Source organism: Armigeres subalbatus, unplaced genomic scaffold (assembly GCF_024139115.2).
Source record: "Armigeres subalbatus isolate Guangzhou_Male unplaced genomic scaffold, GZ_Asu_2 Contig836, whole genome shotgun sequence".
Taxonomy (NCBI): Eukaryota; Metazoa; Arthropoda; class Insecta; order Diptera; family Culicidae; genus Armigeres; species Armigeres subalbatus.
This window is the reverse complement of record NW_026943630.1, coordinates 118,729-130,950: the sequence shown is the minus strand read 5'-3', so window position 1 is coordinate 130,950 and position 12,222 is coordinate 118,729. Positions and strand designations below refer to the sequence as shown.

The following is a 12,222-nucleotide window of genomic DNA, read 5'->3' as shown; positions in this document are numbered from 1 at the left end:
GTAAGCGGAGAATTGAAATGCCAAAACGGTATGACGATTATGTTTTATAAGATGTTTCTCGAAGTAGGTTTAAACGTTGAAACAACAAAGCGAGGATTAAAGACATCGAATAAAAGGAAATGTATGTTTGTTTCATTTTCTGAAAACAAGGAGAGATGTATCGGATGTACAGGTATTGGTCATACTAAGTCACATCAGGTATATATGCGATTCTATATGACACTGCCCCGAATGTCACTAGCCCGAATGTCACTAACCCGAACGCCAGTACCCCGAAAGGCTATTGCCCCGAATAACCCGCTACCCCGAATGGTCACTACCCCGAATTATCATTACCCCGAAGGACCATTACCCCGAATTTGTCAAAAATTAATCAAAAATTTAAAAAAACATGTGCTCACTTTCTTGCTCACTTTATTACTTTATTAGATTGCGTTTCAATAATGAAGTTAAAAATAGTTACTAATCAGTCAAAAATAACATATTCAGAATAATTAAAGTATGAGTCATTTACTCACCCGTCTTATTCCGGGCTACCGCGTTGTTTGAAAGAAGGAAACATTTACTTTTTCGCCGCATCCCGACCAAATGCGTTCCTTAAAAAAAGTTATTTACTCGTCCACCTTATTCCGGGCAAATGCGTGCTTTAAAAGAAGGAGGCATTCACTCTTTCGCATTATTCCGGGCAAGTGCGTGCTTCAAAAGGTGTCATTTACTCCACCACTTTAAATGCGTGATGCGTGCTTTTAAAGAAGGAAGCATTATTCCGGAAAAGCAAACGCTTTTAAAGAAGGTGTCATTTACTCTTTCGCATTATTTCGGGCAAATGCGTGCTTTAAAAGGAGGAGGCGTTCACTGTTTCGAATTAGGAGCCCCGCATATTGGATTCGTTTGCGTTGCGTTTGACAGTTTTCCCATATGAAATCTGCCAAACGCAACGTAAACGTATCCTATGTGCAGGCCTCTTTATTCTGGGCAAGCACGTGTTTCAAAGGGTGTCATTTACTCTCCCATCCTATTCCGGGCAGATGCGTGCTTCAAAAGAAGGAGAAATTCATTCTTTCGCATTATTCCAGGCAATCGCGTGCTTTAAAAGAAGGTGTCATTCATTCTCCCTCCTTTTTCCGGACAGATGCGTGCTTCAAAAGAAGGAGGCATTCACTCCCTCGCATTATTCTGGGCAAGCACGCTTTACAAGAAGGTGACATTTACTCTCCCATCATATTCCGGGCAAGTGCATAATTTGAAAGAAAAAAGTAATTTACTCTCTCGCCTTGTCCCGGGTAAGTGCGTGTATTGTACGTAGCGCAACAACATTAATTTTTGCTGAAGATAATAATATCCGTTCCATAGACAGGACATGTATTAAAGAAAAAGAAATAATTGCTTATACTAAAAGTCACATCACGTTTTCACAAATTTCTCGCGAAGGTCGTGAAGCCAAGGTCGTGCTTTCATTCTCTTTGTTGGTCTCTGGCATTCGCTCTTTCGCATTATCCCGAGCATTCCCGGCTCAAATATTAGGATAATTGTTAGCATATACAAAAGTAATAATTAAAATTATTGCGTAATATATGTATATGATTTTCGGGGTAATGGCCTTTCTGGATATTCGGGGTAGTGGTCATTCGGGGTAGTGGAATATTCGGGGTTGTGACCTTTCGGGGTACTGGCGTTCGGGGTAGTGACATTCGGGGCAGTGACATTCGTGTTAGTGTCATAGAACCATATATGCATTATTGGTGGTAGCAGAGTCTATTATATATAGAGTTACGCAAAGAGTGAAGCCAAATCTACCTATTGAACTGTCAAACCGTCTACCTATCGAGCAGAGTAAACAAATGCTTCTTGGTAAGGCGGAAGTATTGTTATCACCTAATGATTATTATGGCGAATTAAAACGCATGAATTGAAATGTATTAGATTTGTTCTAGAAACAGCTTCAAAAAACTTCAAAAAAAAAACCAATAAAGTAGCAACAAGAAACTTACGTGTTTGCACTCTGTGGGTAACTTGGTTATCGAATTAAAAAGCTTTAGCAGTGAACACTCCCGTGAAGTCACTTTAAGGGTTGAACAAAAATGAAAGTTGCAAACACAATAATAAGAAGATCATTCAGAATAAGTGTAAGAAGATCCTCTTTGCGCAACTCTATATAATAGACTCTGGGTGGTAGGTATAATATCGTGTTACGAGCAGTAGATGCATATATGTATTGGTGTCACTGGACACAGGCGGTTGGAGAGCTATAGTGCTTGCGGAAGGTTGACTCAGGAGGCACGTCCCGAGACGGATTAAATTCGGCTGATAATCTATCGTCCGAATCGCAGACGATACAATTTAGAGCCCCTTGCTGGCGATCGGACGATGATCAGCCGCCCCTAACATGGAGAACAGACGCTGTTGTGAGCCGCTCCAAACATGAAGAACAGACGCTCAGTGAGATTCGCACCTCCGAAGAGGAGCCCCCCCCCTTTCCCTGTCAGCATACGACCATAGTTCCAACCGGGGTTGGTTACCCGAACCTGATCTTCTCTAAGGTTGCTCACTGACCCGATTGTACGACATTTCGCGGTAAAACATTCCGCGGTTAACCATTTCGCTTTTTACCAGTTCGCGGTCTACCATTTCGCGTTCAGTATCATATCGCGGTATAACATTTCGCAGTTTATATTATTTGGCGGTATACCATTCCGCGGTTAGTACTATTCCGCGGTGAAACTTTTCGCGGTCAATACCAATTTGCAGGTTTAATTTTACTAATGTTACAAGTAGTTAAATAATGTGTTCTTTAACTTTGTAAAGTCTCAAATTCACCAAATTATTATGTAAAGTGAATAATCATTGAGTTTACACCAGACTCATATAAATTCAAGTCCCAACAAAAAAAAATGTTTTGAAGCAAAACATATTTGCAAATACGACTACCGCCACCGCACCGGTAGTGACAATGGATCTTTTTTTTTACAAGGGAGAATGCATTTACACACTAACCCAGTACACGTGCATTGTAGTTGCCAAACTGCCACACAGAAGTGTACTGGAGTGTCGGACTCGACCATACCGGTAATACCGACTAACCTCCTTTGGGCTCCACCATCGTTTCCCCCAGGAACTACCTCCCAGTACTACTTCTGGAGGATGGCAGTACTAAACGTACTCGCTCATTATCGCTCACACAGGCACCCGTCCCATGCGAGACTGACTTGGGTGCTCGCACACCATTCACACCATCTGAGTGCGCTTCGAGGTGACAATAGCGGCGACGCGCTATGACACTCCTGCCTCAGCACAAACAGATAACTCGCTCCCTGCCGAAGCAGCTCACGCGCTACCCTACCGAAGCAGCTCACGCGCTACCCTACCGAAGTAGGGACACTCCCCATGCCAATTGGCACTCCCTGGGCTGTTGTGCGCTTTGAGCGGCGCAAGGTCGCTTTGGTAGGGCCTGCTTGCGGACACACCAAACCCCACCACGTCCTAGACAGGCCCCCTGACTCGCAGAGGCCGTGGGGAGGGTTCGTAAGGCCCTTGGACATAGTCCCTGCTGCCCCCGACAATGGGTCTGGGGGTGAGAATGGGTCATCGCTTTCGCCGACAGTCAGGAGGTCGAAGAGCAAAATCGTCTAAAAAGGTCTCTTATCTTTTAATCTTCTTGCCCTCAGATGCATTCAATCCAATTTACAAGCATTCTAAGTGGTTGAAACAGTGACCCATTCTCACCCCCATTTGACCCATTGTCACCCCGATGACGGTATGCAAAGAATGCGAAACAATACACTTTGCCTTATACCGGGCAAATGCAAATATTTAAAGAAGGCAAAACATCACAATTTGCCTTATACCGGGCAAATGCGAACATTTAAAGAAGACGAAACAGCACATATTGTCTTATACCGGGCAAATGCGAACATTTGAAGAAGACAGCACATGATATTTAGCCTAATACCGGCTAACATTTAAGGAAGATACTTTTTGCCTTATGAATAATTTTCTGTCATTCCATCTTCTGAATTCTACCAGAATACCATAGCCTTTTAAGGTATTAAGACAGCGACCTTTATCATATGATATAGTGTATCTTGATGACAAAGTTCACACATCTAATATTGACAATAATGTATATGTCTTTTGAAAATAACATAAAATAATGCGTAAAAGAAAAGAGAAAAATACTTGAAAGGGAAATGCAATGAAAGAAACGGCCATATAAAGAAGAGAAAATTAATAGTTGGTAGAAAAAAATGGCAAACTCTTAAAAATACAAAAAAAAAAGTTCAAATGATAATCTAATGTCGAATTCGTTTTTAAACCTGGGTCAGTGCCAACCCGAACCCTGAATAAAAAAACATTTTCAATTCCATCTGTCATTGGATATGTTGGTGTGCGTAGCATCGTGTTTGTTTTGATTCGAAACATATGATCCAGGACATCCAGTGCACTGGCAGTGCGTTGGCGTTGACTAATCAGATTATGATAAGTAAATATGTTTAAGTGCGTGAACTGATTTTTGCAAATAGTGGAATTTACTTTTCAGTGGATATAAACAGGGAAACTGTTCCTGGAATTCATCTCATGGCTCCGATATTCATCCCATCAGAAACAAAGCAATGGAAAGGAATTTGGATTGTTTATTACTTTTGTGATTTTCTGATTTGTGATTCTCAGCAGTGAGCACGCATGTAGACAAAAAGAGGCGCCGAAATTGGTGCTGCATTTCTTTGTTTCCCGATGAGATGAATATATGTTCAGTGAGATGGAGATCGGAACAGTTCCCCTATTTAATTATATTCAATAATCCCGTGCACATTTTTATACCAAGAATTCCGTATTTTCCGTATTTCCGTAAATTCGTCTATTTCTGCAAAAGTTTTTTTCGGAGAACACTCAGAAGCATGTAATAAAAATTCTCCAGGATTCACTAATTTATTTTCTCGCTACCTCTCCTGATAAAGGTAGCCTCACACCTCGGGAAAATTTTCCGCCGGATTTTGGGCCCCGTGCATTTTCAATTTGCAAGAATCTCCCGGAGGAATTGCTCAAGGTACTTCCGGGGGAATTTATGTACGAAACTTGCGGAGCAATTCCTGAAGGATACTTCGAGTAAGTTCCTGTATTCTAGAAGGATTTCCTGAAGAAATTATATTGTAGGAATTTCCAAATTAATTCCTGGAACAACTTCCAGAGACAATCCTGGAACAGTATTCAAAGATATTCCTAGGAGAATTTTCAAAGGAATTCATCTCGAAAGGATCCCTTGGAAAAAATATGGAGGAATGCCTGAAAGATATCGCATACAAGAATTCAAGAAAGAATTCCTGAAGTAATTTCTGGCAGAATTCCAGAAGAAAATTTTGAAACGCACGAAGGAGTTTTTGGAAGAATTACAAAAGAAATTCTGCATAAGAAATGGCGTGGGCCCTCCTTAGCCGTGTGGTAAGACGCGCGGCTACAAAGCAAAACCATGCTGAGGGTGGCTGGGTTCGATTCCCGGTGCCGGTCTAGGAAATTTTCGGTTTGGAAATTGTCTCGACTTCCCTGGGCATAAAAGTATCATCGTGTTAGCCTCATGATATACGAATGCAAAAATGGTAACTTGGCTTTGAAACCTCGCAGTTAATAACTGTGGAAGTGCTTAAGTGAACACTAAGCTGCGAGGCGGCTCTGTCCCAGTGTGGGGATGTAATGCCAATAAGAAGAAGAAGAAGAAGCATAAGAAATAATTCTATTCGGTATTCCTCAAATATATTTTTCTGACAATTCTTAGCGGATTTTGTGAACGGGTTTCAAGGGAAATTCCCAAACTACATAATTCCATCCACTGACCTAATTTAGGACACCACCTGTGAGGAAAAACTGAATGAATTTATGAATACATAACTTCCCTAACAATTATTTTTAAAACTGAATCTAGACAACAGTACCGGATTAATTTCATTCTAAACTACAATAACAAATATCACAAAATTCCCGGAAAAAAGATTTCCAACGCGCATTTTATTTTAATAAACAGACAATTTAGTTTCTCCCTTCTGCTTGTTTATTCCGCCCAGTCCCACCCACCCACGTGGTTTTGACAGTTGTAGTACAGTTGTATTGGTGAACCCGGTGCGAAACCGTGAAACAACACAGTGCGAACCCGACAGCTTTGGGGTTGGAACTAGTGCGAACCTAGTTCCAACCTGAGCGAATAAAAAAACACTTTGACAGCACTTAGGTTGGAACTGGTTCCAACCTAGGTTGGAACTTTTTAAAAACGAATTCGACATAAGCTTGAATACCGCGAAACGGAGCACCGCGAAATAATATATACCGCGAAACGGAATACCGCCAAATTGTATAAACCGCGAAACAGATTACCGCCAAATGATACAGACCGCGAAATGGTACACCGCGAAATGGTTAACCGCGGAATGTTTTACCGCGAAATGTCGGACAACCGACCGGGCTTCATAAAAAAAATAATCGAATATTTAAAGCTCTGGTGGCAAGTATATTGCCCCCATTTTTACAATGTTTCTGAACTGTTTAATGTATAACAAACCATGGTTTAATACCATGTGAACATTGTGTCTTTTTGATGTTTTATTTTATTTTATAGTTTAGATTTGTCTGCCTTATAAAGCTGATAAGCTGACGCAATTTATAACCGGGTAAAGCCGTAGTGGCCTGTACAGTACCTAAAGGTTGTAGGTTGAGTAAATTTCATAATTAGAACCAACGATTTAGCGTTTACAGAGAAAAATGAATCATCGAATAGAAGCTAAATAATTTCTAATTCCAAGAAATATTTGCTACGGCGGAGTCTACCACTACAAAACTCATATACGTACATATAGTTAATACAATAAACATCTTTATCTGATATGAATTAAAAAGAACTAAAGAACTCGAGATTTTACGATACATACTCAAAATCGACAAAAGTGCCAATGCTACAAAAATTGCGATAACGTATTGATAAAATTTTATCGGCGATGAAAAAATGTCATACTTATGGTTAGGTTTTCCATCGCTGTCTTCCTCCTGCTCCTGCTAATCTTCGATCAAAATACTATCTTTTTGTATCCGCAAAAGCTAATCAGCAATGCAATTTTATGAGTCACTGCACCAGGATTTGCTGGAAGAAAACTGCGGCAATAGTCTCCAGCTGCAAAAATATGCACTGCACAACTCCACCGCACCGAAAACGAAATCAAAACTGCCACACGCGAAATTTCGGATCTGCGGACGTTATTATGATCTGTCATAATAATGTCAAAAACAATCTTCGGGCTTGATCCAGGTGAGCCCTTTTCAAGCCCGCCCGTTAATAACACACGTGCTTTCCACTCGGCTCCATCAAGTCGTGCCCGCGATCGGATTTGTTTTGCAAACAACTCGTTCTAATTCGCTTCAGTTTTGGTTAATCACGGTTCAATAATGGAAGTCTGGAATAGAAGGGACCTTGTTCCACCGGTACTGAATACATTTGCTTGTACAACTAAACATAGTAAAGATGGTAAGTGTTCATAATCCAATCATTATCAAGCGCATCAATTTGTGTGACAAGCGTGCTAAAGCAATGATATAAAAGTCGTTTTCCTTTTCCATTCAAATGCATCCAATTTCAGAGATTCGCTGCCTCATCAGTACCATCACCGATGCTCTACGGTACTTCGAGTCGCAGGCTTCATTCGACCAAGCGGCCGCATACGTCAGCCGATTTTGTGTTCATTGGGATAACCGCTTCTACAATATGCACGGTTTCCGGCTAATCAAACAGTTAAACCAATCGTTGCTTCGGTACCGTACGGTGGACGTCGTTCATATGCTTTCGAATTTCCTTAATTTACTGCCAGATGGGAATTATTTGGAGAAAATAGTGCAACTGCCAACACGAGGCAATCTGGATTATCTTCTGGTGCGCTGTCAGGGGATTGGCGAAGCTCTTTAGTCGGATTGCGTCTCTGTCTGAGAATGCAGCTCGGTTCTATGTCAGATTTATGTCCACCGGTTCTTTCTTCAATGTTTGTTCACTGTTCTTGTGTCTGCTGGCCGAAGTGTGGTACAAATCGATTTATATTTGCCAAAAGATAGTTCAAATCTACAACAAACTGTACCCGTTCCGTTCACTTCTACAAAATACAGCTGAAGATTGGCCACTTGGCATTGATTGCTTCTACCCGGAAGACTTGGGCATTTGGTTAGGAAAGGAATACAGCCAGCGAATAATCGCATGTGAGGAAGGTGCCCAGGATCTTAAACTGAGTTCTGATTCTAATCTGTTTCTTTTGCTTTCAAAAGAGACATCTGATCGAACCACTAGCAACACAATAGACGCGCGCATTAATGCCACACTGACAAAGCCTACAATCGAAACAGACATGTCTGCTTCTATACCAAAGGCTATTCTCCTTAAACAGATCCAGTTCGACGAAGGAGAGCGTATTGATCGAATGCCATTCGCCAAAGCCAAGCAATTGCCCAACAAACCCCATTTCGACGCACAAAGCGTGAAATCCAAATTCGACGTGAAAAATTTCCTGGACGAAGAAAAGACAAAACGACGACAGAATCTATCACAAGCCGTCACCCAAAATTTGGCCGATAATGCGTTCAACGCCTTTGCCTCCAGCATGGCAAGAGAAATGAATCGCATGGGCACCAAGGATTTGCTGCAAATTTTCAAACAGGAACTGACGGAGCTGATAGGCAGGAGTCCCTCGGGTGGTAAAGGGAAATCGAAAATGAATAAACGTTCCTCAAAGTAGATTAACATTTGTGTAACATTTTATTCGAATCAGTGAGCGAACAACCATCTTTTAGAAGTGGTCGTCCTGGGTGTTGTCCAGCACGCACACTGGTTTCGTTCGAACTACCGTTTGCTGCAGCTTGAAGTTTTGTTTCTGCAAATAGAAATATGGAAACGTGTCTGGTCGGTTAAAATTTGGCGTAATTTGTGTTAGGCTTCACTGTTTTATGGTTTCCAATCTTTAAACTATTTATATGTTTGAAGAATCAACATTGAGAAATATCTCTCGTATATTTCGAAAACTAGTCAAAAGAATGGAAACTTTCATATCCCAAAAAAATAATATTACTCACCTTTACGAAGGCCTTGAAATTGTTTCGACCATTAACGGTAGAGTTTGCATCACCCGTTGAGTAGAGGCTTGCTGCCTCATCCCCCTCTCCACCGTGCGGCCGATGCGATGTCAAATTCATGCATTTCACCCGTACCTGGAACATCGCCTCCATTCCGTCCACCCAAATCCGTGTCTTCTGGTCTTCGCTCTCATCGTTTGGTTCTTTTTTTATCTTCGTTGGACTCACGGAATCACTGCTGTTCACATCCCCTGGCTCCTCCTTCTGACTTTTGATGTTCAGATCACAGAACGTTGATGCCAACCATCCATCCATTGGTATCTGGATAGGTTTGATGAACTGTTTGTACGTTTGAACCGAAGCAGAAGACCCATTCGTCGTACTAGGATGGGTTGCTTTTGTTAACAGGCGTGGTACCGATTGCTGATCACATTTTTTCTGCTTCGAACGCTTCGAGCTTCCACTATCGAACGAAAAAAGATCATCGTCTTCTGCTTGTTGGTGGCGAGATCGCCTCTCGCTAGCTTGGGATTGTTGCTGCGAACTTGAAAACGCCTCGGAAATCGATGCCTGGCGTTTGGCTCGCTTTGGAGCGGTTTCATCAAAATTGAACAAATCACCTTCACCATCATCGAGCAATAAATTCAAAGGCCGTTTCTGTTTCTGCTTTTGCGTTGCTTCCTCTATGACATTCTCACGGTTCACCGATAAGAATCCTGAAAAGTTGGACGCTTGTGAAGGTTGAATACTAGCAGGAGTCTCCGGAATATCCAACTGACTGGGCAGCACCTCATCATCTATCGGGGCGTACTCCGAACGAACTTTTTTAGTCTCCTTTGGACTAATGTTTTCTTGTGGAATTTCCTCCCGCTTACGTTTTTCTTTTCCAGTCTTGGCCATTGTTTCGCTGGGTTTTGCGAAATCATGAACCTTACCTTTTTCTGAAATCTTCAAAGGCTGCTCACTGTAGTCCATTGATTCTGTAGTCAAACTCTTGTGAACGTCAACATTTTGTGAACTATCTCGCGATTCTGTCTCCGGAATCGAGATACTCTCTTTTACGCCGACTTTCAACGACCCGACACACTCTTCACTATTCTTCGCCAATGTTTCACCGCCTTCTGAAAACGGAATCGTTTCCAAATCTAACACATTGGTGAACTTGTACAGAGGGTTGCAATACTTTTCCAGCGAACAGTGCAGAATTGACAGACCGATTTCCGCATCCGGTATTAAGCGTCGGCCAGCGTTCGACACAATCTGCGTTAAACCATCGACGGCCCGCGACGATGTCTGCGACAGCTGAGAATCCGACCCGGCCTGCATCACGATCACATCCTCACTGGTGAAAAAAGATTTCGCAATCTTTCGTTTCTGAGCGCATATGCTGTTTCCGCCGGCCAATTTAACGATCTCTTCATACTGACTCATATGCTTTGGTTTTATGAAGACAAACGTCTTTCCCTTGAATAGCGTTTTCCTTTCGGGCACTTTTCCAAATGACATACCTAGAGGGTTAGGTACATATTAAATTAAATGATTATACAATTATCACAGTTGATGAGGCCAGAATACCTTCACTACGGACGTACGCTTCGGCGAATTCCGGAACAAAATCGCTTTCATTGGGAAGCTCTCTTCCTCGCTCGACTGCTTTCACACATTCATCGAAATATTCCGGTTTAACCACGGGAATCTGATCGATCAGACACAACAGCAATTTGGGCGTGGTCGTGATGGCCTTCATGATCAAATATCGAGTGCTTCCTTCCTCGAACGCGTCCCGCACCTCTCCACCAAGGAACTGCAATGCTTGCTTCAATCGTGCATTCACCGCAATCGTTGATGTGATGCAATCGAACTCCTTCCGACCCACTGTCCAGACACTCTCACATTTGCCGAAGCGCAACCGATCGCCTTGTCGCAATTCCGAAGGGCTGTCTTTGGCTATTGGATCCCGCTCCGACTCGATGGCATCGTTGATAAACGTTCCGTACCGCGACCCGGCGTCAATCACTTTGAGGGTATTCGCTTCAGGATAAAGAAATGCATGGTTCCGGCTTATTGAAGGATCTCCTTGGATGATCAGCTCGCCCGTCGAACGGCTTACCGTGTGTTTAGCGATACTCGGCCGAACGTAGTAGATTGTCCCTGGATTAAGAAAAGCAGTTTGTAATCGAGTTTCACGGCAAAACGTGTACATTATGAAACTGGTAATACCGTTTTGGATATTTCTCAAAAACCACATAATTAACTGCTTATTAAAACCGCAATTACTTCTGCAATTAATTATTTTACGTATCGTTTAAATATAAGAACCTGAGATATAAGAACAAGAACAAACTAACCGGACTAACATGACATGACAAGGAAGGATCGTCCTTTCTGTTTGTTGTTTATTGTTTTCTTGTTTTGACATAAGCAAAACAACAAAAAAGGCAGTGTCAGATTGGATTGGAAGAGGCGGGATGGAAAAAACCAAGACCAACATTTGGAAACGGCGTAAGCTGACTTATGCCAGAAGGGTGAAACGCCTGTTGTTGCCGCCGGCCGCAAAGGGTTTACCTGGGCGAACGCATTTGTCTCCCGCACAGTAGGTGTGTTTGTTCCACTACTGTTGCTAACTGTGAGTTTAAGTTTGAATCGTATCAGTATGAACGTTTGTGATAATTTGTTGAATGTAATTAGCCAATTAGGTCGCCGCGAGCCCGGAGGTAGATGTTTGTTCGATTGTAGCCGGAAGGAAAACTAGATTGTAAGTTGATTTGTATAGTTTGTAAATGTTAATTCTTACTGTAAATATACAGTAGCCGTTCGATAACTGCAAAATGTTTACTTTTCAGTTATCGAATGCCGTTCGATAACTGCAACGCATTCTAGACGTCAAACGGTTGTCAATCGACGTCAGATGCAATAAAAGTGCATCTAAATGTGCAACGCAATGCAGCTGTCATTAAGTCTGACATCAGTTTGAAGTATAGCGGTCCGATAACTGCAAAACTGTTGCAACTATCGAATTGCAGTTAGAAAGCATTGCAGTTAAATGACTTGCAGTTATCGAACGTCTACTGTACACGTAAAAAAATAACCTTATATTGTCAGATTTTCTGGATATGATACACTGCGCGGCGTGTA

General features: G+C 42.0%; 2 protein-coding genes across 3 annotated transcripts; one reads left to right on the top strand and one right to left on the bottom strand.

Annotated features, from left to right (window-relative positions):
- The first annotated feature begins 7,321 nt into the window (after positions 1-7,321).
- LOC134204707 (uncharacterized) lies at positions 7,322-8,758 on the top strand. The gene is given in 3 exon segments (XM_062679487.1): positions 7,322-7,501; positions 7,614-7,915; positions 7,917-8,758. Coding segments are annotated over 3 exon segments (1,218 nt in total). The 5' UTR covers positions 7,322-7,422; the 3' UTR covers positions 8,754-8,758.
- On the bottom strand, positions 8,750-11,468 carry LOC134204706 (nibrin-like). Of its 2 annotated transcripts, none has more exons than XM_062679485.1 (5): positions 11,436-11,468; positions 11,308-11,366; positions 10,663-11,238; positions 9,088-10,595; positions 8,750-8,888 (listed from the first exon to the last, which is right to left on the bottom strand). In XM_062679485.1, exons 1-5 carry the CDS (start codon positions 11,444-11,446, stop codon positions 8,805-8,807), a joined length of 2,238 nt encoding a protein of 745 aa, XP_062535469.1. In that variant the 5' UTR covers positions 11,447-11,468; the 3' UTR covers positions 8,750-8,804. The 2 variants fall into 2 exon arrangements, with proteins under 2 accessions (XP_062535469.1, XP_062535470.1); XM_062679486.1 differs by having other exon boundaries at positions 8,768-8,914.
- Positions 11,469-12,222: the final 754 nt, after the last annotated feature.